We start from the raw sequence: 27726 nt of genomic DNA, 5'->3' as shown, positions 1-27726 counted from the left end.
CTGCCTTGAGCTTGGGCAGCAGCTTGTCGATCAGCACCAGCTTGCCAGCCGAGCGCACCATGGCCTGCAGGTGCAGGTCATGGGGCACCGCGTGCGGGCAGGCATCCCGGAACTCCGCCAGGATCTTCTCCTCTGCACCTGGGGGGACCCGGGGGAGGGTTACTGCTGAGTCACCCCATTGCTCAGCGGCCCCGTGTGCAGGCCAGCGGCAAGAGGCAGCGTGGCCTGTGGTGAGGGGGCAGCGCCAGCAGAACTAGCCAAGGGGGAGCCCCTGCAAGGGGAAGGGTTGGTGTTGAGGGAGAGCCCCCACCGTAGGGAGACCATAGTGTCGGGGGGGGGGGGGGGGAAGAGGGCAGCGCCAAGGGAGAACCCCCACCACAGGAGACCATAGCGTCGGGGGGGCCCCCGAGGGGAGAGCCCCCACCACAGGGAGACTGTAGAGTCGGGGTGGAGGGGGGGCGCCGAGGGAGAGCCCCGGCGAGGGGAGACCGTAGCGTCGGGAGGTGGGGGGGGGCGCCGAGGGACAGCCCCGGCGAGGGGAGACCGTAGCGTCGGGAGGGGGCGCCGAGGGACAGCCCCGGCGAGGGGAGACCGTAGCGTCGGGGGGGGGGGCGCCGAGGGAGAGCCCCGGCGAGGGGAGACCGTAGCGTCGGGAGGGGGCGCCGAGGGACAGCCCCGGCGAGGGGAGACCGTAGCGTCGGGGGTGGGGGCGCCGAGGGAGAGCCCCGGCGAGGGGAGACCGTAGCGTCGGGGGGGGGGCGCCGAGGGAGAGCCCCGGCGTGGGGAGACCGTAGCGTCGGGGGGGGGGCGCCGAGGGAGAGCCCCGGCGAGGGGAGACCGTAGCGTCGGGGGGGGCGCCGAGGGACAGCCCCGGCGTGGGGAGACCGTAGCGTCGGGGGGGGGCGCCGAGGGACAGCCCCGGCGTGGGGAGACCGTAGCGTCGGGAGGTGGGGGGGGCGCCGAGGGAGAGCCCCGGCGAGGGGAGACCGTAGCGTCGGGGGGGGGCGCCGAGGGACAGCCCCGGCGTGGGGAGACCGTAGCGTCGGGGGGGGGGCGCCGAGGGACAGCCCCGGCGTGGGGAGACCGTAGCGTCGGGGGGGGGCGCCGAGGGAGAGCCCCGGCGAGGGGAGACCGTAGCGTCGGGGGGGGGCGCCGAGGGAGAGCCCCCGGCGAGGGGAGACCGTAGCGTCGGGGGGGGGGCGCCGAGGGACAGCCCCGGCGTGGGGAGACCGTAGCGTCGGGGGGGGGGCGCCGAGGGACAGCCCCGGCGTGGGGAGACCGTAGCGTCGGGGGGGGGGCGCCGAGGGACAGCCCCGGCGTGGGGAGACCGTAGCGTCGGGGGGGGGCGCCGAGGGAGAGCCCCGGCGAGGGGAGACCGTTAGCGCCGGGGGGGGGGCGCCGAGGGACAGCCCCGGCGTGGGGAGACCGTAGCGCCGGGGGGGGGGGCCCCGAGGGACAGCCCCGGCGTGGGGAGACCGTAGCGTCGGGGGGGGGGGGGGGCGCCGAGGGACAGCCCCGGCGAGGGGGAGACCGTAGCGTCGGGGGGGGGGGGGGGGGCGCCGAGGGACAGCCCCGGCGAGGGGAGACCGTAGCGTCGGGGGGGGGGGGGGGGGCGCCGAGGGGACAGCCCCGGCGAGGGGAGACCGTAGCGTCGGGGGGGGGGGGGGGGGCGCCGAGGGACAGCCCCGGCGAGGGGAGACCGTAGCGTCGGGGGGGGGGGGGGGCGCCGAGGGACAGCCCCGGCGAGGGGAGACCGTAGCGCCGGGGGGGGGGGGGGGGGGGGGCGCCGAGGGACAGCCCCGGCGAGGGGAGACCGTAGCGCCGGGGGGGGGGCGCCGAGGGACAGCCCCACCCAGCCCCGCACCGTTGATGAGATAGGGGTGGTTGCAGCACTTGCGCAGCTCCATCATGGTGTTGAGCAGGTTGGGCATGTTGGTGTGGCCGGCGCCCTTGGACAGGAAGGAGAAGTTCTTCTCCAGGATGGCCCGGTAGTACTTCTTCTGCACGTTGGTCAGCTCCACCTCGATGATGGTCTCCTGCTTGGGCGCCAGGTTCTTCTCCACGTCCTCCTTCAGCCGCCGCAGCATCATGGGCTTCAGGATGGCCTGCAGCTTCTGCACCTGGGGCAGGGCAGGGGAGTCAGCGGGAGGGGGATGGAGGGGCGCACTCAGGGACAGGGCGGGGAGGGACAGCCACCCTCCATGCCGGGGAGATGGGCAGGGCAGAGGTGGGAGGAGGTGCCCCAGGGGCAGGGGGCTCACCGGAAGCATGCAGAGGGAGGCGGTGGACACCCGGGGGGCCCCACCCACTCTTACCTGCTCCTCTGTCTTGAGGTCCCCGAAGTCCTTGAGGAATTCGGCCTCGGAGGGGAACTGGGAGGGCTCCAGGAAGTGCAGCAGGCTGAACAGCTCCTCCACCGTGTTCTGCAGCGGGGTGCCCGTCAGCAGCACCTTGTGCTCCTGCCACGTGGTGGGGAGAGGGGTCAGGGGCCAGCCCCCGCGCTCCCCTCCCTTGCCCGACACCAGCCCCTGGCTGGGCCCTGCAGCCCCACCCTCCCCTTCTCTGCCAGGCCCCAGCCCAGCCCCGCCGCCCCACAGCCCCACCCTCCCCTCCCCGGCCCCAGCCCCCCTCCCTCACCCAGCCCCAGCCCCAGCCCTGCCGCCCCACAGCCCCACCCTCCCCTTCTCTGCCAGGCCCCAGCCCAGCCCCGCCGCCCCACAGCCCCACCCTCCACACTCCCCTCACCCAGCCCCAGCCCCCCTCCCTCCCCACAGCTCCATCCTCCCCACCCCCACCAGGCCCCAGCCCCGGCACCCCACCAGGTCCATGTGCTTGAGGCTGTCCAGCAGCTTGCAGTGCCGGTTCTTGAGGCGGTGGGCCTCGTCGATGATGACGCAGCGCCACTCGATCTCCCGCAGCTCGGGGCAGTCCGACAGGATCATCTCGAAGGTGGTGATCAGCGCATCGAACTTGTAGGCCCCAGGGATCAGACGGCCCTGCGGTGGGGAGGGAGAGGAGCAGGGTCAGATGCGGGGGGGCCAGGAACTGCCCCACAAGGTGTCAGGGCAGGAAACCCGCCTCCTGGGGGGACCAGGCAATGCTCCAGCCCCCCTCCCCCTCCCCCGGGGCTCTTCCTGCCATGAGCAGCTCGCACCCGGGAGTCCCTGCACTGCACACGCAGGACCGTCCCATGCCTCCGTGGCTAGTCACCCGGGAGTCCCTGCACTGCACGCCTGTCCATCTCCCCATCGTGTGAGCCCCCCTCCGGGCATCTGTGCTGCAGAGCAGTGTGCGTGACTGTCCCACGCCTCCGTGGCTAGTCACCCGGGAGTCCCTGCACTGCACGCCTGTCCATCTCCCCATCGTGTGAGCCCCCCTCCGGGCATCTGTGCTGCAGAGCAGTGTGCGTGACCGTCCCATGCCTCCGTGGCTAGTCACCCGGGAGTCCCTGCACTGCACGCCTGTCCATCTCCCCATCGTGTGAGCCCCCCTCCGGGCATCTGTGCTGCAGAGCAGTGTGCGTGACCGTCCCACGCCTCCGTGGCTAGTCACCCGGGAGTCCCTGCACTGCACGCCTGTCCATCTCCCCATCGTGTGAGCCCCCCTCCGGGCATGTGTGCTGCAGAGCAGTGTGCGTGACCGTCCCACGCCTCCGTGGCTAGTCATCCGGGAGTCCCTGCACTGCACGCCTGTCCATCTCCCCATCGTGTGAGCCCCCCGTCCGGGCATGTGTGCTGCAGAGCAGTGTGCGTGACCGTCCCACGCCTCCGTGGCTAGTCACCCGGGAGTCCCTGCACTGCACGCCTGTCCATCTCCCCATCGTGTGAGCCCCCCTCCGGGCATGTGTGCTGCAGAGCAGTGTGCGTGACCGTCCCACGCCTCCGTGGCTAGTCATCCGGGAGTCCCTGCACTGCACGCCTGTCCATCTCCCCATCGTGTGAGCCCCCCGTCCGGGCATCTGTGCTGCAGAGCAGTGTGCGTGACCGTCCCACGCCTCCGTGGCTAGTCACCCGGGAGTCCCTGCACTGCACGCCTGTCCATCTCCCCATCGTGTGAGCCCCCCGTCCGGGCATCTGTGCTGCAGAGCAGTGTGCGTGACTGTCCCACGCCTCCGTGGCTAGTCACCCGGGAGTCCCTGCACTGCACGCCTGTCCATCTCCCCATCGTGTGAGCCCCCCTCCGGGCATCTGTGCTGCAGAGCAGTGTGCGTGACCGTCCCACGCCTCCGTGGCTAGTCACCCGGGAGTCCCTGCACTGCACACGCAGGACCGTCCCATGCCTCCGTGGCTAGTCACCCGGGAGTCCCTGCACTGCACACCTGTCCATCTCCCCATCGTGTGAGCCCCCCCTCCGGGCATCTGTGCTGCAGAGCAATGTGCGTGACTGTCCCATGCCTCCGTGGCTAGTCACCCGGAAGTCCCTGCAGTGAACTTAGGCACGTTTATGCCGGTGCCTGTCCCGTCCCTTCCCTGGGAGTCCCAGCACTACTAGAGGGTGTGGGTGTGCGTGCGCCGGCCCTCGCACCTGGGAGTCCCTGCAGCACGTGTGGGGGGTGCCCAGACCCACCCCCACTGCACCCCGCCCCACCCCTGGGAGTCCCTGCAGCACGTGTGGGGGGTGCCCAGACCCACCCCCACTGCACCCCGCCCCACCCCTGGGAGTCCCTGCAGCACGTGTTGGGGTGCCCAGACCCACCCCCACTGCACCCCGCCCCCGCCCCCAGGAGTCCCTGCAGCACGTGTTGGGGTGCCCAGACCCACCCCCACTGCACCCCGCCCCACCCCTGGGAGTCCCTGCAGCACGTGTTGGGGTGCCCAGACCCACCCCCACTGCACCCCGCCCCCGCCCCCAGGAGTCCCTGCAGCACGTGTCTGTGTGGGGGCGCCCACCCCCCGCAGGTTAGCCCCGTACCCGGGAGTCCTTGCAGTACATCTCGTACTGCTGGATCATCTGGCGGGAGGCCAGGCTGCCGTGGTAGACGATGCTGTTCATCTCGGTCCAGGTGTTGAACTCCCGCTCCCAGTTGGTGATGGTGGAGAGCGGGGCGATGACCAGGAAGGGGCCCCGGATGCCCACGTTGTAAACCTCCTGCAGGAAGGCGATGGACTGGATCGTCTTCCCCAGCCCCATCTCGTCCGCCAGGATGCAGTTCTGCCTGCGGGGGGGGATCGGGGCTCAATGCCCTGTACTGCCGACTGCAGGGAGCGTCTCACCTGGCCCCGCCCCCTTTCCTGCCTCCCGGCCCCGCCCCCTTTCCTGCCTCCCTGCCCCCGGCCCCGCCCTCTTTCCTGCCTCCCTGCCTCGCTGCCCCGCCCCCTTTCCTGCCTCCCTGCCTCGCTGCCCCGCCCCCTTTCCTGCCTCCCTGCCTCCCTGCCCCGCCCCCTTTCCTGCCTCCCTGCCCCCGGCCCCGCCCCCTTTCCTGCCTCCCTGCCCCACCCCCTTTCCTGCCTCCCTGTCCCCGGCCCCGCCCCCTCCCTGCCCCTGCCCCCGCCCCCGCTCACCTGTTGTACCAGTTGAAGAGTAGCCAGTTGACCCCTTCCAGCTGATACTCCCGCAGCTGGTTGCGGTTCTTGTACTCGTGGGAGAGCTCCAGTTTCTTCCAGGAGACAGCCTGGGGGCGAGCCTGGGGGGAGGGGCGTTGCCAAGAAGTTGCAGCCCTTACCCGCCCTGCAGTGCTGGGAATTGGGGTGCAGGCCCCGGAGGGGTCTGGGGAGGAGCCAGGGTAGGGGGCGGGGCCACAGCGATTAGGGGCCCAGACACAACCAGCTTTAGCCAATCGGGGCAGAGCTGGGGGCTGTCACTCTCCTACCCCTCAACTCAGGGCCCGGCTGCAATTGGCTCTGAGGGAGAGGTGCAGAGCTGGGGACTGGGGGCGGAGCCAGGGGCTGTCACTCACCACGCGTTTGAGCTCCGGGTGCCGGGCCTGGATCCGTTTGAACTCACGGACCTTCCCCTCGTCCACGTCCTCCTTGAGCTCCCAGGTGCTGTCCTCGTAGGGCAGGGAGCACCACTTGACCAGGTAGTAGATCACCGGCTGCAGGGACAGGCCGTCACCAGGGGCTCCCGCCGGCCCTGCACACCCGGCCAGGGCCATGTGCCGGGACGGGCTGGGGGTCCCCACCGGCGCCTGTTCCCAGCCCCGGGAGAGCTCCAAGCCCACCAGCCGCCCACACATCAGGGGAGCTGCCTCCGCCTCTTCCCCACCTCACTGTCCCAGCCCCCCCCGCCCTGCTCAGCTCAGCCGCCCAAACATCAGGGCTACGTCTACACTGGCCCCTTTTCCCAAAGGGGCATGTTAATTTCAGCGATCGTAATAGGGAAATGCGCGGGGGATTTAAATATCCCCCGTGGCATTTAAATAAAAATGTCCGCCGCTTTTTTCTGGCTTTTAGAAAAGCCGGAAAAGAGCGTCTACACTGGCCCCGATCCTCCGGAAAAAGCCCTTTTCCGGAGGATCTCTTATTCCTACTTCGAAGTAGGAATAAGATCCTCCGGAAAAGGGCGCTTTTTCCGGAGGATCGGGGCCAGTGTAGACGCTCTTTTCCGGCTTTTCTAAAAGCCGGAAAAAAGCGGCGGACATTTTTATTTAAATGCCACGGGGGATATTTAAATCCCCCGCGCATTTCCCTATTACGATCGCTGAAATTAACATGCCCCTGCGGGAAAAGGGGCCAGTGTAGAATCATAGAATAATAGGACTGGAAGGGACCTCGAGAGGTCATCGAGTCCAGCCCCCCGCCTTCAAGGCAGGACCAAGCTCAACCTACACCATCCCTGACAGATGTCTATCTAACCTGTTCTTAAATATCTCCAGAGAGGGAGATTCCACCACCTCCCTTGGCAATTTATTCCAATATTTGACCACCCTGACAGTTAGGAATTTTTTCCTAATGTCCAATCTAAACCTCCCCTGCTGCACTTTAAGCCCATTACTCCTTGTCCTGTCCTCAGAAACCAAGAGGAACAAATTTTCTCCTTCCTCCTTGTGACACCCTTTTAGATATTTGAAAACCGCTATCATGTCCCCCCTTAATCTTCTTTTTTCCAAACTAAACAAGCCCAGTTCATGAAGCCTGGCTTCATAGGTCATGTTCTCTAGACCTTTAATCATTCTTGTCGCTCTTCTCTGTACCCTTTCCAATTTCTCCACATCTTTCTTGAAATGTGGCGCCCAGAACTGGACACAGTACTCCAGCTGAGGCCTAACTAGTGCAGAGTAGAGCGGCAGAATGACTTCACGAGTTTTGCTTACAACACACCTGTTGATACAACCTAGAATCATATTTGCTTTTTTTGCAACAGCATCACACTGTTGACTCATATTCAACTTGTGGTCCACTATGACCCCTAGATCCCTTTCTGCCATGCTCCTTCCTAGACAGTCGCTTCCCATCTTGTATGTATGGAACTGATTGTTCCTTCCTAAGTGGAGCACTTTGCATTTCTCTTTATTAAACCTCATCCTGTTTACCTCTGACCATTTCTCTAACTTGCTAAGGTCATTTTGAATTATGTCCCTATCCTCCAAAGAAGTTGCAACCCCACCCAGTTTGGTATCATCTGCAAACTTCCAGGGGAGCTGCCTCCGCCTCTTCCCCACCTCACTGTCCCAGCCCCCCCCATCCGCTCACCTCTCCGTTGTCCTTATCGATACTGTGGGACTCGTCCAGGATCCGGTCCACCTCCACGTAGTCGGGGTTAAAAGGTTCCTCATCCTGGGGAGGAGAGACATTTGTCAGGCTCCTCCCCGCTCTCCAGTCTCCCCGGGGGCTGGGACTCCCCCACACCTCCTGTCCTGGCCCCAGCTCCCACCCTCACAGCCCTGCCCTGCTGCAGGGAAGGAGCCAGGCCCAGGGGGCGCTCTGGGTGCAGAGGGAGGACACGAAGTGCGGGACTGAATTAGCTCTGTTCACGGTGTTACGGTGCATGGGATTTCTACCATCCTGCAGTAACCTCGTGGGTGGGTGCCTCAGTTTCCCTGGGCACTGCACCACTGTCTAGATGGAGAAGGGAGCGGAGGTGTCAGTTTCCCCCTTATGTGCACAACAGCTGAGCCTGGGAGGGGGTATGTGACCAGGTGACCCCTTCAGCCCAGGAAGCAGGACAAAGGCCAGAGGCAGGGCTGGCTGCAAAGGGAGATGAGCTGCTGGGTGTGTGAGCGTGTCCCCCTGGCCTGGGGGCCAAGGCCCTTGACTCTGGGCCCCCTCCTGCCCAAGATGGATTGCACCAACTGCTTCTGGTTCCTGTGCTGGCAAGTCTGTCGTACGCGGTGTCCCTGTCGACTAATAACCCTTCTGTGACCTGCTGCCAGAGTCCCCTCCAGCTGCAGCTGGGAGGGCGGGACCCCGTGGCTCCCCCACCCCTCGGAGACAGCTGCGTGGCAGGCACAGACGGGGATAGCCAGGGGCCACACAGCCCTGGGTACCCCCCAAGAAGCATCACTGCTTCCCAGACCCAGTGGTTCCCCGCCACCGGGTACCTCGTGGAAGAAGTGCCGCATCTGTGTCATCTTGGTCTTGAAACGCTTGAGTTTCTGGTGGATTCGCTTGTCCTTCTCCAGCTGGGCGATGGTGGCCCATTCGCAGTGCAAATACGAGCTGCAGAAGGGCAGAGCAGTTAGACGGACCCATCCCGCTAGCAGTGCTCTCTCTACATTTGTCTATGTGCTGAATGAATTTTGTTCTTTGCACTGGTGCATGTGCACCACCAGCACAAACACATGCTGCTGGCCGGGGTGCTCTGCTAATCTGCTGGCCGGCTCTGGACTCTCTCCTGGGTGGCCATCCAAGTGCTCATCTTACAGGGAACCCTGCCCACCAGTGGTATCAGCCCTAGCCCGAAACGAGTTCAAATTCCGCCTCCGAAAACCCCGACACCAGGGATTTTGCACCCTCTGAATCTGAACAGAAGTGGGAACTTTGGAGTCTCCTGTGAAACAAAACGCCAAAAATCAGAGCATCTCGCGGCCGTGAAAACCTGCCATTTCCTCAGGGGAAAATGACCTCACGCAGTTACGGTGCTGAGGGGTCTCACACGATATGAAGAGCAGAGCCGACGGGCGCCCCAGCCAGCCTGCAGACAGGCCACACGGAAGGCGCGTGCAATGCCCCACTGGGTAGCGCCTGCCTGAGGTGGGGGCTGAGACACGGAGCTCCTCTGAGGTCTGGAGAGCCCAGGCCAGAAACGGTCCCGCCCTTTGGGCGGAGGGCGCTGCAGCGATAGCAGGGAGGGGGGTAAATGTCCACCCCAGAGCCCCTTCCCCCAGGGCTGAGGCACCTAACAGCACAGACCCATCTGCTGCCCCTCAGGCGCCGGCAGGGGAAGCGCAGCTGCTCCTCCCCGCATCACCCCGGGGCAGGTGGGGACCTGGGCTCAGAGTGGGCACCGCGCCCAGACGCCATGAGGAAGGGCACGACACCTACTAGTTCTTGTATTTGACAAAGAATTCCTCCGCTTCCGTGAACTGCCCCGAGGGGAGCTGCAGAGAGAGGGAGGAATTAGCGTGGCTAACACCCTGCCCCCCAGCCTCGAACTGCCCGCCCCTCCCCCCGGCCATACTACAGCCCGTGCCCCCCAGAGGAGACAGACCCCAAGCTCTGCCACCCGTGCACTCACCTCCTTCTTCACCACCCGCATGGACAGCACCTTGTCCACAATGGCAGCGTCCTCCTCGCTGGGGTTCTCCTGAGGGGGGATTGCGGAGGGGGTTATACACAGCGGGAGCCTTTCCCCTTCCACGCCCTGTCCCCCGCCACCGCAGTCCCAACCAGCCTTCTGTCTAGCGTGTTCCAGCCACGTGTGGAAAAGCGCACGAACAAAGTGTGGGGTGAGGGCCGACGTGCACCACCAGTACAGGCACGTGTGGAATAGTGCACGAAGCAAAGTGTGGGGTGAGGGCCGATGTGCACCACCAGTACAGGCACGTGTGGAATAGTGCACGAAGCAAAGTGTGGGGTGCGTGCCGACGTGTACCACTACTACTGGCACGCGTGGAATAGTGCACGAAGCAAAGTGTGGGGTGCGTGCCGTCGTGCACCACTACTACTGGCACGCATGGAATAGTGCACGAAGCAAAGTGTGGGGTGAGGGCCGACGTGCACCACCAGTACAGGCACGTGTGGAATAGTGCACGAAGCAAAGTGTGGGGTGAGGGCCGACGTGCACCACCCGTACAGCCACGCGTGGAATAGTGCATGAAGCAAAGTGTGAGGTGAGTGCTGACGTGCACCACCCGTACAGGCACGCGTGGAATAGTGCACGAAGCAGTGTGAGGTGCGTGCCGACGTGCACCACCCATACTGGCACGCGTGGAATAATGCACGAAGCAGTGTGAGGTGCGTGCCGACGTGCACCACCCATACTGGCACGTGTGGAATAGTGCACGAAGCAGTGTGAGGTGCGTGCCGACATGCACCACCCATACTGGTACGTGTGGAATAGTGCACGAAGCAGTGTGAGGTGCGTGCCGACATGCACCACCCATACTGGCACGTGTGGAATAGTGCACGAAGCAGTGTGAGGTGCATGCCGACGTGCACCACCCATGGAATAGTGCACGAAGCAGTGTGTGAGGTGCATGCCGACGTGCACCACCCATGGAATAGTGCACGAAGCAGTGTGTGAGGTGCGTGCCGACATGCACCACCCATACTGGCACGTGTGGAATAGTGCACGAAGCAGTGTGAGGTGCGTGCCGACGTGCACCACCCATACTGGCACGTGTGGAATAGTGCACGAAGCAGTGTGAGGTGCGTGCCGACGTGCACCACCCGTGGAATAGTGCACGAAGCACTGTGTGAGGTGCGTGCCGACGTGCACCACCCATGGAATAGTGCACGAAGCAGTGTGAGGTGCGTGCCGACGTGCACCACCCATGGAATAGTGCACGAAGCAGTGTGTGAGGTGCGTGCCGACATGCACCACCCATACTGGTACGTGTGGAATAGTGCACGAAGCAGTGTGAGGTGCGTGCCGACATGCACCACCCATACTGGCACGTGTGGAATAGTGCACGAAGCAGTGTGAGGTGCGTGCCGACGTGCACCACCCATACTGGCACGCGTGGAATAATGCACGAAGCAGTGTGAGGTGCGTGCCGACGTGCACCACCCATACTGGCACGTGTGGAATAGTGCACGAAGCAGTGTGAGGTGCGTGCCGACATGCACCACCCATACTGGTACGTGTGGAATAGTGCACGAAGCAGTGTGAGGTGCGTGCCGACATGCACCACCCATACTGGCACGTGTGGAATAGTGCACGAAGCAGTGTGAGGTGCATGCCGACGTGCACCACCCATGGAATAGTGCACGAAGCAGTGTGTGAGGTGCATGCCGACGTGCACCACCCATGGAATAGTGCACGAAGCAGTGTGTGAGGTGCGTGCCGACATGCACCACCCATACTGGCACGTGTGGAATAGTGCACGAAGCAGTGTGAGGTGCGTGCCGACGTGCACCACCCATACTGGCACGTGTGGAATAGTGCACGAAGCAGTGTGAGGTGCGTGCCGACGTGCACCACCCGTGGAATAGTGCACGAAGCACTGTGTGAGGTGCGTGCCGACGTGCACCACCCATGGAATAGTGCACGAAGCAGTGTGAGGTGCGTGCCGACGTGCACCACCCATGGAATAGTGCACGAAGCAGTGTGTGAGGTGCGTGCCGACATGCACCACCCATACTGGCACATGTGGAATAGTGCACGAAGCAGTGTGAGGTGCGTGCCGACGTGCACCACCCATACTGGCACGTGTGGAATAGTGCACGAAGCAGTGTGAGGTGCGTGCCGACGTGCACCACCCGTGGAATAGTGCACGAAGCACTGTGTGAGGTGCGTGCCGACGTGCACCACCCATGGAATAGTGCACGAAGCAGTGTGAGGTGCGTGCCAACGTGCACCACCCATGGAATAGTGCACGAAGCAGTGTGTGAGGTGCGTGCCGACATGCACCACCCATACTGGCACGTGTGGAATAGTGCACGAAGCAGTGTGAGGTGCGTGCCGACGTGCACCACCCGTGGAATAGTGCACGAAGCACTGTGTGAGGTGCGTGCCGACGTGCACCACCCGTGGAATAGTGCACGAAGCAGTGTGAGGTGCGTGCCGACGTGCACCACCCGTGGAATAGTGCACGAAGCACTGTGTGAGGTGCGTGCCGACGTGCACCACCCGTGGAATAGTGCACGAAGCAGTGTGAGGTGCGTGCCGACGTGCACCACCCGTGGAATAGTGCACGAAGCAGTGTGAGGTGTGTGCCGACGTGCACCACCCATGGAATAGTGCACGAAGCAGTGTGAGGTGCGTGCCAACGTGCACCACCCATGGAATAGTGCACGAAGCAGTGTGTGAGGTGCGTGCCGACATGCACCACCCATACTGGCACGTGTGGAATAGTGCACGAAGCAGTGTGAAGTGCGTGCCGACGTGCACCACCCGTGGAATAGTGCACGAAGCACTGTGTGAGGTGCGTGCCGACGTGCACCACCCGTGGAATAGTGCACGAAGCAGTGTGAGGTGCGTGCCGACGTGCACCACCCATGGAATAGTGCACGAAGCAGTGTGAGGTGCGTGCCGACGTGCACCACCCGTGGAATAGTGCACGAAGCAGTGTGAGGTGCGTGCCGACGTGCACCACCCGTGGAATAGTGCACGAAGCAGTGTGAGGTGTGTGCCGACGTGCACCACCCATGGAATAGTGCACGAAGCAGTGTGAGGTGCGTGCCAACGTGCACCACCCATGGAATAGTGCACGAAGCAGTGTGTGAGGTGCGTGCCGACATGCACCACCCATGGAATAGTGCACGAAGCAGTGTGAGGTGCGTGCCGACGTGCACCACCCGTGGAATAGTGCACGAAGCAGTGTGAGGTGCGTGCCGACGTGCACCACCCGTGGAATAGTGCACGAAGCAGTGTGAGGTGTGTGCCGACGTGCACCACCCATGGAATAGTGCACGAAGCAGTGTGTGAGGTGCGTGCCGACATGCACCACCCATACTGGCACATGCTAATCTGCGGGGTGGCCTGAGAATCTCTCCTGGGTGGCTGCCCAAGTGCTGGTCTTACAGGGAACCCTGCCCCAGCCACAGGCTCCCCACCTCCACAGGGGTCTGCGTTTCGCATGAGGGCAGGTGTGGGCAGCAGCGATTCGGGGCCCAGGCAGGCGGGGGGAGGGCTCACCACAAAGAACTGCATCGACGGCAGGGTCTCCCCCTCTGGTTCCGGGACAGGGGGCTGGGGTATGGGGAGCTGCTCGGGCCGCACCGGCCCCGTCACATCCAGCTCCTCATCCTCCTCGTCGTCCGTGATCTTGATGTCCAAGTCCTCGGTGTATTTCTTCCGCTTCACCTGCCGGTTGGAGCGACGCTTCTGGGGGAAGGGGAGCACGTTAGAGACACCCCAGGACAGACACTGCACCCCACACACCTAAGAGGTTGCGGAGCTATGGGGCAGACCCCCCCACACACACAAAGGGGTGTGTCCAGGGCCCCTCCATTTGCACCGGACACCTCGCCTCACCTGGACGCTGCTCTCCTCCTCCTGGCGGGGGGACGGAGCTGGCATGGCCTCGGTGTCGGAGTTATCGGAGGAGGCCGTCCGCTTCCGCTTCTTGCCCACCACGGGGGTGATAGTGCTGGTTGGGGGAGGGGGGAAGACAGGCAGAGTGAGGGGGGCTGGGTTCACACTTCATGGGGAAAACCGAGCGTCTGTCCCTCCCCCCGCCCCCAGCTCCACCTCACCAGAGACCAGCCACCTGCACCCCCAGGGCCAGGCAGGACCAGAGAGGCCAGGGAAGTTGGGGAGAGTCTCCAGCATCCAATCCTGAGCTTGCTGCGTCTCCAAGCTGGGGAGTGTCTCACCTGGTCTTGCCACGCCCTTTGGTCTTGCCGGAGCCCCCCTGGCCCCGGCCCTTGCGAGGCCTCTCCTCCTTGGGCCCCCCGCGCTCGCCCCCGCCTCGGCGCCGCCGCTTGCGCTCGCCCTCCTCCTCAGGCCGCACGCTGGGCAGCTCGTCCTCGTTCAGCACGCGAGGGATGTTCTGCTCCCCCCGGGCCCGGGCCCGGGCGATGGCCTCCGCCACGATGCGGTTCGCCTTCTCCTGCTTCTTCTGGTGCTCCAGCTTGCGGGTCTCCTCCGAGCCGCCCCGCACGCCGTGGCCAGACAGCGCCGCCACCTCGCTGCTGCTCAGCACCTTCACCACCGAGAGCCCGGGCGAGCCGCCCTGCGAGGAGCCGGCCTGGGGGGAGAGCGGGACCATCACACCTGCCCCACCTCCCCTGGGGAGCCGGCCTGGGGGGAGAGCGGGACCATCACCCCTGCCCCACCGCCCCCGGGGAGCCGGCCTGGGGGGAGAACGGGACCATCACCCCTGCCCCACCTCCCCTGGGGAGCCGGCCTGGGGGGAGAGCGGGACCATCACACCTGCCCCACCTCCCCTGGGGAGCCGGCCTGGGGGGAGAGCGGGACCATCACACCTGCCCCACCTCCCCTGGGGAGCCGGCCTGGGGGGAGAGCGGGACCATCACACCTGCCCCACCGCCCCCGGGGAGCCCCCCTGGGACAAGCCGGCCTGGGGGGAGAGCGGGACCATCACCCCTGCCCCACCTCCCCTGGGGAGCCCCCCTGGGACAAGCCGGCCTGGGGGGAGAGCGGGACCATCACACCTGCCCCACCGCCCCCGGGGAGCCGGCCTGGGGGGAGAGTGGGACCATCACCCCTGCCCCACCGCCCCCGGGGAGCCGGCCTGGGGGGAGAGTGGGACCATCACCCCTGCCCCACCGCCCCCGGGGAGCCCCCCTGGGACAAGCCGGCCTGGGGGGAGAGCGGGACCATCACCCCTGCCCCACCGCCCCCAGGGAGCCGCCCTGGAGGAAGAGTGGGACCATCACACCTGCCCCACCGCCCCCGGGGAGCCCCCCTGGGACAAGCCGGCCTGGGGGGAGAGCGGGACCATCACACCTGCCCCACCTCCCCTGGGGAGCCGGCCTGGGGGGAGAGCGGGACCATCACCCCTGCCCCACCGCCCCTGGGGAGCCGGCCTGGGGGGAGAGCGGGACCATCACCCCTGCCCCACCTCCCCTGGGGAGCCCCCCTGGGACAAGCCGGCCTGGGGGGAGAGCGGGACCATCACCCCTGCCCCACCGCCCCTGGGGAGCCGGCCTGGGGGGAGAGCGGGACCATCACCCCTGCCCCACCTCCCCTGGGGAGCCCCCCTGGGACAAGCCGGCCTGGGGGGAGAGCGGGACCATCACACCTGCCCCACCGCCCCCGGGGAGCCGGCCTGGGGGGAGAGCGGGACCATCACACCTGCCCCACCGCCCCCGGGGAGCCGGCCTGGGGGGAGAGTGGGACCATCACCCCTGCCCCACCGCCCCCGGGGAGCCCCCCTGGGACAAGCCGGCCTGGGGGGAGAGCGGGACCATCACCCCTGCCCCACCGCCCCCGGGGAGCCGGCCTGGGGGGAGAGCGGGACCATCACACCTGCCCCACCGCCCCCGGGGAGCCGGCCTGGGGGGAGAGCGGGACCATCACACCTGCCCCACCGCCCCCGGGGAGCCGGCCTGGGGGGAGAGTGGGACCATCACCCCTGCCCCACCGCCCCCGGGGAGCCCCCCTGGGACAAGCCGGCCTGGGGGGAGAGCGGGACCATCACACCTGCCCCACCGCCCCCGGGGAGCCGGCCTGGGGGGAGAGCGGGACCATCACACCTGCCCCACCGCCCCCGGGGAGCCGGCCTGGGGGGAGAGCGGGACCATCACACCTGCCCCACCGCCCCCGGGGAGCCGGCCTGGGGGGAGAGTGGGACCATCACACCTGCCCCACCGCCCCCAGGGAGCCGCCCTGGAGGAAGAGTGGGACCATCACACCTGCCCCACCGCCCCCGGGGAGCCACCCTGGGACAAGCCGGCCTGGGAGGAGAGCGGGACCATCACACCTGCCCCACCGCCCCCAGGGAGCCGCCCTGGGACGAGCCGGCCTGGGGGGAGAGCGGGACCATCACACCTGCCCCACCGCCCCCGGGGAGCCGCCCTGGGACGAGCCGGCCTGGGGAAGAGCGGGACCATCACCCCTGCCCCAGGATAGGGAAGCCTGGGGAAGTCGGCCATGGGACCTCACCCCCTCTCCTGCCCCAGCCTTCCCCAGGGAGCCAGCTGGAAGGCAGTGGACGGGGGGCGGGGGGGAAATCATGTCACAACCAGACTCTAGATACACCCCCTCCCCAGCTCCCTTCATAGACAGAGCTCTGGAGCTGCCCTGTGGGGAAGGCAGGCCCCCCAATAACCCCAGGCCTGGGTCGGAAGCCAGACCCCCCCCCCCCAGGCTCCCCCGCCCCCCCAAGCAGGCCTCAGCCCCCAGCTCACCTGTGGCTGCAGCACGACCTTGAGCGGCACCGTGAGCCTCTGCCCAGGGCTGCCCACCACCTGGGCCTGCTGCATGGAGGAGACCGTCAACGGGCCCTGCTGCCCCGAGGCCCCCACCAGCGGGGCCTGCTGCAGCAGCTGGATCTTCTGTGGCCCCCCAGCCGGCCCCCCCGGGGGCTGCTGCACCTGCAGCTGGATAGTCACCACCTTGGCCGGCTGGCCTGGCGCCCCCTTGGCCTGGCTCAGCGCCGCCAGCTGGTTCCCCTGCAGCACAATCTTCCCCGGCAGATTGCCCAGCACCACGTGGCGCTGCCCAGGGGGGCCGCTCCCGCCCTGCGGCTGCTGGAGCACCAGGGTGATGCGCTTCGACTCGCCCTGCGGGGGAGACAGCACCGGGGGTGAGCAGCACAGCCCAGCCGACCCCCGAGTCGCCCCACCCTCAGTGCCGCCTGGCGCGGGGAGAACGGAACCGCGGGTGGATCACCTGGCCCTGGGCACCGCCCACTTTGGCCCCCGCCCGTGGGCATGGGGTTGGGACACCAGCCGCCCAGTGCCGAGGGACACGCCGCGCCCCTGTTCTGCTGGACTCAGCCCCCTTACCTGCGGAGGGGCGGACGTCAAGGTGACGGCAGGTTTCAGGGGCGCGCCGCCTGCAGCCCCCGGCGCCCCTGCTGCGCTTTTTACGGGCTGCAGCACCAGCTGCTTGACGGGCCGGCCGGGCTGGACTAGCCGGTGCACGGTGGTGGGGCCGCCGGAGGGGGCCACCTTGGCGGCCAACACGGTGTTGCTGGAGACAATGGAGACGCCGGGGCGCAGCGGGGTGCCTGTCAGGACCTTGGCGAAGGTCACCTTGCCTCCGTTGGCCGCCCCTAGCGGCTGGGCCTGAGCCACGTGGGCCCCCGTCACCGAGCCGCCCGCCGGGGCCTTTAAGATGACAATTTTGGGGGCCGACAGGGGGGCCGCAGCCTGTGGCACCAGCTGCCCCCCAACGGAGGAGGGGATTGCTCCGGCAGTGCTGGTACCGGACACTCCCATAAACGGGTTCCCCTGACTCAGCAGCTCCTGCCCCTGGGGAAGTCCTGGAGGTGGAGGCTCCGGCTGGGGGGAGCTGGGCTGCCCCTGCAGTGTCTCTGGCTGGGCAGGCTCTGGGGCCGGGGCCGGCGGGGGCTGGGAGGGATCCAGTGCCCCCGACAGGCCCAACGCCTCTTCAATGGGGTCGGGCGGCACCTGGGCGAAGCCTTCGTCCGCCAGGGAGTCCAGGCCGAACAGGCTGGGGTCGTCGAACAGGTCCATGATGGGGTCAGCCATGGCGGCAGGCGGTGCAGGGGGCTGTCCCGGTGGGGAGGGGCTTGGGGTCCCCTCCCCAACGAGCGTGGTGGCGGGGACCTCCGCGGGTCACGCCAGGCGGGGCCAGGCCTCACGGAGACCGGAGAGTAGAGGTCTGGGTCTGGCTGTGAGGGACAGACAGGGGAGGAGGGTTACTGGCCGGGACACCACCAGGATTTCCATCCCTGGCTCCCCGCGAACAGGTCCCCCCTCACATCTGCCCAATGGCTCCCACCATCCCAGCCCTGCCGCACGGTCCCCTGCCAGCCCAGCGGTGCCCCTTAATCCTGCCTCATGGCCCCCCACAGGCCAAACTCTGGCCCTTAATCCTGCCCCACAGCCCTGCCAGCCCAGCTCTGCCCCTTAATCCCACCTCATGGCCCCCCACAGGCCAAACTCTGGCCCTTAATCCTGCCCCACAGCCCTGCCAGCCCAGCTCTGCCCCTTAATCCCACCTCATGGCCCCCCACAGGCCAAACTCTGGCCCTTAATCCCACCTCATGGCCCCCCACAGGCCAAACTCTGGCCCTTAATCCTGCCCCACAGCCCTGACAGCCCAGCTCTGCCCCTTAATCTCACCTCATGGCCCCCCACAGGCCAAACTCTGGCCCTTAATCCTGCCCCACAGCCCTGCCAGCCCAGCTCTGCCCCTTAATCCTGCCTCATGGCCCCCCACAGGCCAAACTCTGGCCCTTAATCCTGCCCCACAGCCCAGCTCTGCCCCTTAATCTCACCTCATGGCCCCCCACAGGCCAAACTCTGGCCCTTAATCCTGCCCCACAGCCCTGACAGCCCAGCTCTGCCCCTTAATCTCACCTCATGGCCCCCCCACAGGCCAAACTCTGGCCCTTAATCCTGCCCCACAGCCCTGCCAGCCCAGCGGTGCCCCTTAATCCCGCCTCATGGCCCCCCACAGGCCAAACTCTGGCCCTTAATCCTGCCCCACAGCCCTGACAGCCCAGCTCTGCCCCTTAATCTCACCTCATGGCCCCCCACAGGCCAAACTCTGGCCCTTAATCCTGCCCCACAGCCCTGACAGCCCAGCTCTGCCCCTTAATCCCGCCTCATGGCCCCCCACAGGCCAAACTCTGGCCCTTAATCCTGCCCCACAGCCCTGACAACCCAGCTCTGCCCCTTAATCCTGCCTCATGGCCCCCCACAGGCCAAACTCTGGCCCTTAATCCTGCCCCACAGCCCTGCCAGCCCAGCTCTGCCCCTTAATCCCACCTCATGGCCCCCCACAGGCCAAACTCTGCCCCTTAATCCCACCTCATGGCCCCCCACAGGCCAAACTCTGGCCCTTAATCCTGCCCCACAGCCCTGCCAGCCCAGCTCTGCCCCTTAATCCTGCCTCATGGCCCACCACAGGCCAAACTCTGGCCCTTAATCCTGCCCCACAGCCCTGCCAGCCCAGCTCTGCCCCTTAATCCCACCTCATGGCCCCCCACAGGCCAAACTCTGGCCCTTAATCCTGCCCCACAGCCCTGCCAGCCCAGCTCTGCCCCTTAATCCCACCTCATGGCCCCCCACAGGCCAAACTCTGGCCCTTAATCCCACCTCATGGCCCCCCACAGGCCAAACTCTGGCCCTTAATCCTGCCCCACAGCCCTGACAGCCCAGCTCTGCCCCTTAATCCTGCCTCATGGCCCCCCACAGGCCAAACTCTGGCCCTTAATCCTGCCCCACAGCCCTGCCAGCCCAGCTCTGCCCCTTAATCCCACCTCATGGCCCCCCACAGGCCAAACTCTGGCCCTTAATCCCACCTCATGGCCCCCCACAGGCCAAACTCTGGCCCTTAATCCTGCCCCACAGCCCTGACAGCCCAGCTCTGCCCCTTAATCCTGCCTCATGGCCCCCCACAGGCCAAACTCTGGCCCTTAATCCTGCCCCACAGCCCTGCCAGCCCAGCTCTGCCCCTTAATCCCACCTCATGGCCCCCTACAGGCCAAACTCTGGCCCTTAATCCTGCCCCACAGCCCAGCTCTGCCCCTTAATCCCACCTCATGGCCCCCTACAGGCCAAACTCTGGCCCTTAATCCTGCCCCACAGCCCTGACAGCCCAGCTCTGCCCCTTAATCCCACCTCATGGCCCCCCACAGGCCAAACTCTGGCCCTTAATCCTGCCCCACAGCCCTGCCAGCCCAGCTCTGCCCCTTAATCCCACCTCATGGCCCCCCACAGGCCAAACTCTGGCCCTTAATCCTGCCCCACAGCCCTGACAGCCCAGCTCTGCCCCTTAATCCTGCCTCATGGCCCCTAGCTGGCTCTCCCATGTCCTACGTATCCCCCCGACTCCCCAGCAGAGACAGAAGGGAGCAATCTCCTACACCTCAGAATCTTCTCTCCCCAGCCACATGGCCAGACCAGAGTCCCAGAGAGCAGGAACCCCCAAACCACCACACACCCCAAGTCACATAGCAGCAGACCTGTTCCCACCCCACAGAAACAAAAGGTCCCCCCCATTGGTCCAACCCCCCCTTGCCATAAGCCACCCGCAAGGGGAACCAGACACACACACACAGCAGGGAAACAGCAAGGGGAGTTCAGGGCAACCCCAGAGAAACCGAAAGGTTCCAGTGTGGGCAAGCCCTCACCCACTGCGCCACAGCACTGCCCCCTCGCCAACACACAGACTGGGGCCAGGAAAGGGCTCCCCACACTGCGCCTGAGCGCACAGAGCAGAGACCTGGGAAACACCTTGCCCCCGCCACAGCCCCCTGCAAGGTTACCAACCCTGCCCCCAGCACATCAACCGACCCAGCCGTCATCGCCACCCCCCATAGTGCTACAGGCCTCTCCCCACCCCCGCTGTAACTCTCCCAGTCCTACAGACCTCAGCCCCCCTCCAACTGGACCCAGACCCCAGAGACCCTGGGAGCCCCCCCAGACCAGCCAACCTCTCCCCACGCTGCACACCGTGCCCTGGGACTCCTTTCCCAGCCTGGCTCTTTCCACTTCCCTCAGCCAGTCCCACAGACTCCCTGCCACTCCGCCCACAGCTCCCCGGCACCCTGCCGGCCCAGCCCAGCACAAGAGCCCCCTTCAGACCCACCCACAGATTTTCCTGACCCTCCCAACAGCCAGAGACTCGACAAGCCCCCTTGCCACTAGCCACCCCCCAAAGCGCCTGAGAACCCCCACAAGGCCCTGCCTGGCCAGCAACCCCGCCCCAAATTCCCCCATCCCACTCCTCAGCTCCTCCAAGTCACCCCAGAGCTAGCCCAGGGATGCCAAATGCACCCCCAACTCCTGCGTACCCAACTGGGGCTGACCACACGCAAAACCTACCAAGAAACGCCCCCCCATCTAACACCCCACATCACACGGGGGTCTGCGGCCCCGGGCTCTTTCTGCCCACCTGCCCGCAGCAGCTTTCAGGGCCCTCCCACTGTGCCCCAGAGATATCCCCCAAAATAACCCACCTTCAACCCGCACCTATCCTAACAGCCAACTCCCGCCCCACAGCCCTTCTCCATGCCATCCATGGGCACCACTACGGCACGCTCCACAGGCACAGGCCCCCATGCTCACCCTGGGTCAGCCAACCCCCGCAGCTAGCGCACGCGCCGCTCCCCAAACCCCAGTGCGACCCCTACGGCCTGCCCCCTGCCCGCCCAGCTCTCTCAGCTCACGCCCCACCCCACGGCAGAACACACACCAGGAGCCCCTGCCACGCCGCCTGGAAGCGGCAGCAGGAAATGGGGCACGGCTGGGCCTGCGCCATGCCACAGGGAGCATGGTGCCCCCAAACGCTGGCCCCCACCCACGGACACTGTCTGGGGTCAGAATGGTCCTCGCAGGGAAGGCTCTGGAGCCATCCCCTGGCAGGTGGGGGGAGGGGCTGCCCCAGAGGCCGCGTGGGACCGCACGTGACAGGACTGAAGGGGGGAGAACTTGGGGTCCATTCCCCCACTCCCTCAATGCAGCAACCCCCATGGGGGACAGGCCGGGGCTGTTGCCAGGCAACGACCTTACCTCCTGGTTGCACAACAGTGACAGGGGACCAGGCAGAAGCCAGCAATGCAGTGGGGGTCAGGGAGCACCCCCCGCTCAGGGCTGCGAGCCCCAGGCAGAGTGCCGTCAGGAGGGGACCAGAGAGCTGGCTGGGCCACACAGGGACTAAGGGGGCAGGCAGCAGCAGCTGGAGAATCTCAGGGGCACACCAGAGAGGCCCTCTGCCATCCCAGGAAGCTGTGGGTGTCCACACGGAGAGGCGCAAGCACCCTCCATTCCCGCACTGCCAAGCCACGGGCTGCAGCTGCCAGGGCCCCCAGGTGCCAGCTCCACTCGGCCCCAGCGTGCGCGCACACACTGCCTGTGGTGCAGTGCCATGGCATGGTCTGAGCTGCACACATCCTGCTGCTGCCCGAAGCCTGCCACGCAGCACAGCACGGCCTGCGGCACCCTTGCCAACAGCCCCAGACTGGGCCCTGTGCTGGCCCATCTGGGGCAGAGGCTGAGTGGGTGGGGGACATATGCCAAGCGGCTCTGCCCACCTGCTGTGGTGCCCAGCAGTCACCAGGCATGGGTGTGCCAGTCCTGCCCCACAGACCCTGCTACCCCCGGCTGGGCTCTCCACCCCTGTCCTGCCCCACAGACTCTGCTACCCCCGGCTGGGCTCTCCACCCCTGTCCCGCCCCACAGACCCTGCTACCCCCGGCTGGGCTCTTCATCCCAGTCCCGCCCCACAGACCCTGCTACTCCCGGCTGGGCTCTCCACCCCTGTCCCGCCCCACAGACTCTGCTACCCCCGGCTGGGCTCTTCATCCCAGTCCCGCCCCACAGACCCTGCTACCCCCGGCTGGGCTCTTCATCCCAGTCCCGCCCCACAGACCCTGCTACCCCCGGCTGGGCTCTCCACCCCTGTCCCGCCCCACAGACTCTGCTACCCCCGGCTGGGCTCTCCACCCCTGTCCCGCCCCACAGACCCTGCTACCCCTGGCTGGGCTCTCCACCCCTGTCCCGCCCCACAGACCCTGCTACCCCCGGCTGGGCTCTTCATCCCAGTCCCGCCCCACAGACCTTGCTACTCCCGGCTGGGCTCTCCACCCCTGTCCCGCCCCACAGACTCTGCTACCCCCGGCTGGGCTCTCCACCCCTGTCCCGCCCCACAGACCCTGCTACCCCCAGCTGGGCTCTCCACCCCTGTCCCGCCCCACAGACCCTGCTACCCCCGGCTGGGCTCTCCACCCCTGTCCCGCCCCACAGACCCTGCTACCCCCGGCTGGGCTCTCCATCCCTGTCCCGCCCCACAGACCCTGCTACCCCCGGCTGGGCTCTCCACCCCTGTCCCGCCCCACAGACCCTGCTACCCCCGGCTGGGCTCTCCACCCCTGTCCCGCCCCACAGACCCTGCTACCCCCGGCTGGGCTCTCCACCCCTGTCCCGCCCCACAGACCCTGCTACCCCCGGCTGGGCTCTCCATCCCTGTCCCGCCCCACAGACCCTGCTACCCCCGGCTGGGCTCTCTATCCCTGTCCCGCCCCACAGACCCTGCTACCCCCGGCTGGGCTCTTCATCCCAGTCCCGCCCCACAGACCCTGCTACTCCCGGCTGGGCTCTCCACCCCTGTCCCGCCCCACAGACCCTGCTACCCCCGGCTGGGCTCTCCACCCCTGTCCTGCCCCACAGACCCTGCTACCCCCGGCTGGGCTCTCCACCCCTGTCCCGCCCCACAGACCCTGCTACCCCCGGCTGGGCTCTCCACCCCTGTCCCGCCCCACAGACCCTGCTACCCTCGGCTGGGCTCTCCACCCCTGTCCCGCCCCACAGACCCTGCTACCCTCGGCTGGGCTCTCCACCCCTGTCCCGCCCCACAGACCCTGCTACCCCCGGCTGGGCTCTCCATCCCTGTCCCGCCCCACAGACCCTGCTACCCCCGGCTGGGCTCTCCATCCCTGTCCCGCCCCACAGACCCTGCTACCCCCGGCTGGGCTCTCCACCCCTGTCCCGCCCCACAGACCCTGCTACCCTCGGCTGGGCTCTCCACCCCTGTCCCGCCCCACAGACCCTGCTACCCCCGGCTGGGCTCTCCACCCCTGTCCCGCCCCACAGACCCTGCTACCCTCGGCTGGGCTCTCCACCCCTGTCCCGCCCCACAGACCCTGCTACCCCCGGCTGGGCTCTCCATCCCTGTCCCACCCCACAGACCCTGCTAGCCCCAGCTGGGCTCTCCACCCCTGTCCCGCCCCACAGACCCTGCTACCCTCGGCTGGGCTCTCCACCCCTGTCCCGCCCCACAGACTCTGCTACCCCCGGCTGGGCTCTCCATCCCTGTCCCGCCCCACAGACCCTGCTACCCCCGGCTGGGCTCTCCACCCCTGTCCCGCCTCACAGACTCTGCTACCCCCGGCTGGGCTCTCCACCCCTGTCCCGCCCCACAGACCCTGCTACCCCCGGCTGGGCTCTCCACCCCTGTCCCGCCCCACAGACCCTGCTACCCTCGGCTGGGCTCTCCACCCCTGTCCCGCCCCACAGACCCTGCTACCCTCGGCTGGGCTCTCCACCCCTGTCCCGCCCCACAGACCCTGCTAGCCCCAGCTGGGCTCTCCACACACAGCTCTGCCCACACCCTCCATCCTACCCCACAGACCCTATGACTGCTCCCAAAGTCCCACTGATAATATCTGTGACAAGGTTTTGGGCTGACGCCATGTGCTTCACCGCCAGCCTCTCTGCCCTGCAGACACCCCAGGATGTACATGAGGCCGGCCTGCCTCTAATCACCCTGCAGAGGGGTAGGAATGAGTCTGGGGGTGGGGGGAGAGGAGCCATGGTGAGAGGTGCTGAGGTGCCTTCTCCCCCACCAATAACATGGGACCATCCTGAGTGAATGCCCCCTTACAAATCCCACCTGCATCCCATAGGAAGGCAACTCCCAGGCCCGGGGTGGGGGTGTCAATCCAGAGGCAGGGCAGCAGCCTCCCCACAGAAATCTCCCACAAGAGGCAGCCTGATGCGTCCTCTCCCAGAGAAGCACAGCAGGGTGTTCACCAACACCCCCCAGATCTGTTCCCAGCACCTCCAGGGAAGGGCTACCTGGATGCATCCTCCCCCCCATTTCTACTTCCTCTGCCCATCAAAGACAGGGAGCCATGGACACCCCTGGTGCAATATGGACCCAGCCCCCCCCAATTACCCCCGTGCAATATGGACCTAGCCCCCCCCAATTGCCCCCGTGCAATATGGACCCAGCCCCCCCCCCAATTGCCCCCGTGCAATATGGACCCAGCCCCCCCCCCAATTGCCCCCGTGCAATATGGACCCAGCCCCCCCCATTGCCCCCGTGCAATATGGACCCAGCCCCCCCCAATTGCCCCGGTGCAATATGGACCCAGCCCCCCCCATTGCCCCGGTGCAATATGGACCCAGCCCCCCCCATTGCCCCCGTGCAATATGGACCCAGCCCCCCCCATTGCCCCCGTGCAATATGGACCCAGCCCCCCCCATTGCCCCCGTGCAATATGGACCCAGCCCCCCCCCATTGCCCCCGTGCAATATGGACCCAGCCCCCCCCATTGCCCCCGTGCAATATGGACCCAGCCCCCCCCATTGCCCCCGTGCAATATGGACCCAGCCCCCCCCATTGCCCCCGTGCAATATGGACCCAGCCCCCCCCCATTGCCCCCGTGCAATATGGACCCAGCCCCCCCCACTACTCCGGTGCAATATGGACCCAGCCCCAATTCCCCTCCTGTGCAACAAGGGTCCAGCCCCCCCTAATTTCCCCCCCCAGTGCAGTATGGACCCAGCCCCCCCAATTCCCCCTCCCGGTGCAACATGGACCCGCCCTCAACCTCCCCCCCCCCCGCCGGGTGCAACATGGACCCGCCCCCCAACCTCCCCCCCGCCGGGTGCAACATGGACCCGCCCCCCATCTACCCCCCGGTGCAATATGGACGCGCCCCCCCCCATTACCCCCTATGGGGGCCGGGCTGGACCATCCCTCGGGGGGGGGGCCTCCGCGCCTGGGCAGCCTCCCGCGGCCGGGCGCGCCGCCATCCCATAATACCCGTGCGGGCGGGGGGGGCGGGGACCTACCTGGGGTCTCCCCTGCGGCCGCCTCGGCCTCGCCCCGCGCCGCGCGGCCCCCCCCCGGCGCGAACAAGGCGGCGGAGCATGGGCGGCGCAACCTACCCCGCAGCCCCTCGAAGCCCCGCCCACTCTCCCGGCTGCGGCCGCGAGCCCGGGGGCGGGGCCAGCTAGCAGGTTAGGCTGAGACCCCTTCCAGGAAGTCTCCGCAGAGAGGAGGGGTGGAGGGAGGCCTTGGCCCGGCTGGGGCTGCCCCGCGTGGTGCCTGACTGAAAATCTCCCTCATGGAATTAACCCCCCTGCGGCCTGCGGGATTTGGCCCCTCTCGCCCTCGCCCGGCAGCCCACGGGGGATTTTTTCCCCACACCCTTGTTTCAATCAGGCAGTGGGTCGGACACCTATAGGGGACAGGCTGGGGGGGGCATGCTGAGTGCATGGGGGGAGTTGTTACCCCCCCTTTAATGCAGTGGTGCCCCCTTCAGTGCCTGCTTAGGGAACAGGCTGCCCTCCCCAGCCCCTGAGCCAGGTTCACTAGTCCTGCCCATCCCGGTCAATAGCCATTGACAGACCTGGCCTGGGATGGAGTCGCGGTAGAGACGCAGCTTCAGCTACGTTCCTTGCGCCTCTTACGGCGAAGTATCTTAACTCGATTTATGGAGCTGTCCGCACTGTGGGAAGTCAGAGCCACTCTCCCCGACTTCCCTTATTCCTTGTGGAAGCAGGACTAAGACCTTCCCCAGACCTGCTCATTCAAACCCCAGAAGATTGACTGTGGCTTCTTTTTGTCTCCAAGTGTAGACATGGCTCTAGCTCTTTTTTTAACCCTGTTCAAGGCCTGGCCTTCACAATGGAATGGAAGCATCAGAAAGAGGTCGGCGCAGGGAGCTATTTTTGCAAATGAACACAGGAGACCTTTACTTTAACCCTCTAATTCCCACGTTGCAAAGCAGCACAGCGGTTTCAATCCAGGCTGTCATGATCTCAAAGGCTGGTCCACACTCAGAGTTGCTCTTGATTAGCTCCTGCCAACACTCTGGGTACGTCTAGACTACCGGGTTTTGTCGACAGAAGTTTTGTCGACAGTATCTGTCGACAAAACTTCTGTCGACAAAGAGCGTCCAGACACATTGAGTTCTGTCGACAAAGCAAGTTGCTTTGTCGACAGAGCCCTGTAGTCTAGACGCAACCCCACAGGCAATAACACCTTCTGTTGACAGAAGGTGTTATGCCTTGTAAAATGAGGTATACCAGCGTTGACAAAACTGCTGAGTTCTGTCGACGTTATGTCAACAGAACTCAGCGGCAGTGTAGACGCTGGTATAGTTTTGTTGACAAAAGTCCACTTTTGTCGACAAAACTCAGTAGTCTGGACACACCTTCTGAGGCTACGTCTAGACTATGGGGTTTTCCAGGATATTGGAGGTATCCAGGGAACACATCTGCTCTTCCACTTTTTTTGGCGGAAGAGCAGACATGCTCTTTCAGAAGCCCTGTCTTCCTCCTTCCACGAGGAAGAAGGGCTCTTCTGAAAGAGAAGGTTTTTCCAAAATTTTCCAAAACAGGTCAAATTTAGGAAAAGCCTCTTCCGACAAAACTATTGGAAAAAGGTATGCAAATTGCAAACCTTTTTCCAATAAAGCATTGTAGTCTAGACATAGCCTTAGTCTACATTGAGATGTTAATTTGGATTAAGGCAGGGTGTAAATTTAAAGTAGGACAGGTATTCTGAAAAAAAAATCTTTGTGCATATGGTTTTATTCTGTAGTTCACATTGTTAATCCAGACTGATTTTTTCAGAGTGCCTCTCAGTAATCAAGACTTTATTCCTAAATAAGAGGGCCCACATTGGGAGTTATTCTAAATTGTTCCATTTTTAATTCACATCCTGCCGTTGTCTGGATTGACATCCCCACATAGGCAACTCTTAAGTTGTCCACTTGTGAAGTCAGTCAATGAAACTACATGAGTACATGAACCCTCTGGCTCTGGCGTTCCTACCAGCATGGCTTTA

The 27726-nt window shown here is 65.6% G+C and overlaps 2 protein-coding genes across 2 annotated transcripts in view; both read right to left on the bottom strand.

Moving 5' to 3' along the window:
• Positions 1-27726, bottom strand: part of NOP9 (NOP9 nucleolar protein) — a 340212-nt gene that overhangs the window by 3142 nt on the left and 309344 nt on the right. The gene's annotated exons all lie outside the window — the stretch shown is intronic.
• Positions 5-25879, bottom strand: LOC142821060 (chromodomain-helicase-DNA-binding protein 8-like; the record flags this gene model as incomplete). Its single annotated transcript, XM_075911847.1, has 17 exons — positions 25725-25879; positions 16959-17809; positions 16359-16733; positions 13860-14233; positions 13519-13633; positions 13180-13368; positions 9616-9684; positions 9423-9478; positions 8480-8597; positions 7632-7715; positions 5897-6034; positions 5502-5623; positions 4912-5155; positions 2820-2996; positions 2316-2459; positions 1865-2120; positions 5-138 (listed from the first exon to the last, which is right to left on the bottom strand). Coding segments are annotated over exons 2-17 (3303 nt in total), but the record flags the coding sequence as incomplete, so codon positions are not given.

Source organism: Pelodiscus sinensis, chromosome 30, assembly GCF_049634645.1.
Source record: "Pelodiscus sinensis isolate JC-2024 chromosome 30, ASM4963464v1, whole genome shotgun sequence".
In the NCBI taxonomy this organism is placed as follows: Eukaryota; Metazoa; Chordata; order Testudines; family Trionychidae; genus Pelodiscus; species Pelodiscus sinensis.
This window is presented reverse-complemented; position numbering and strand designations above follow the sequence as displayed.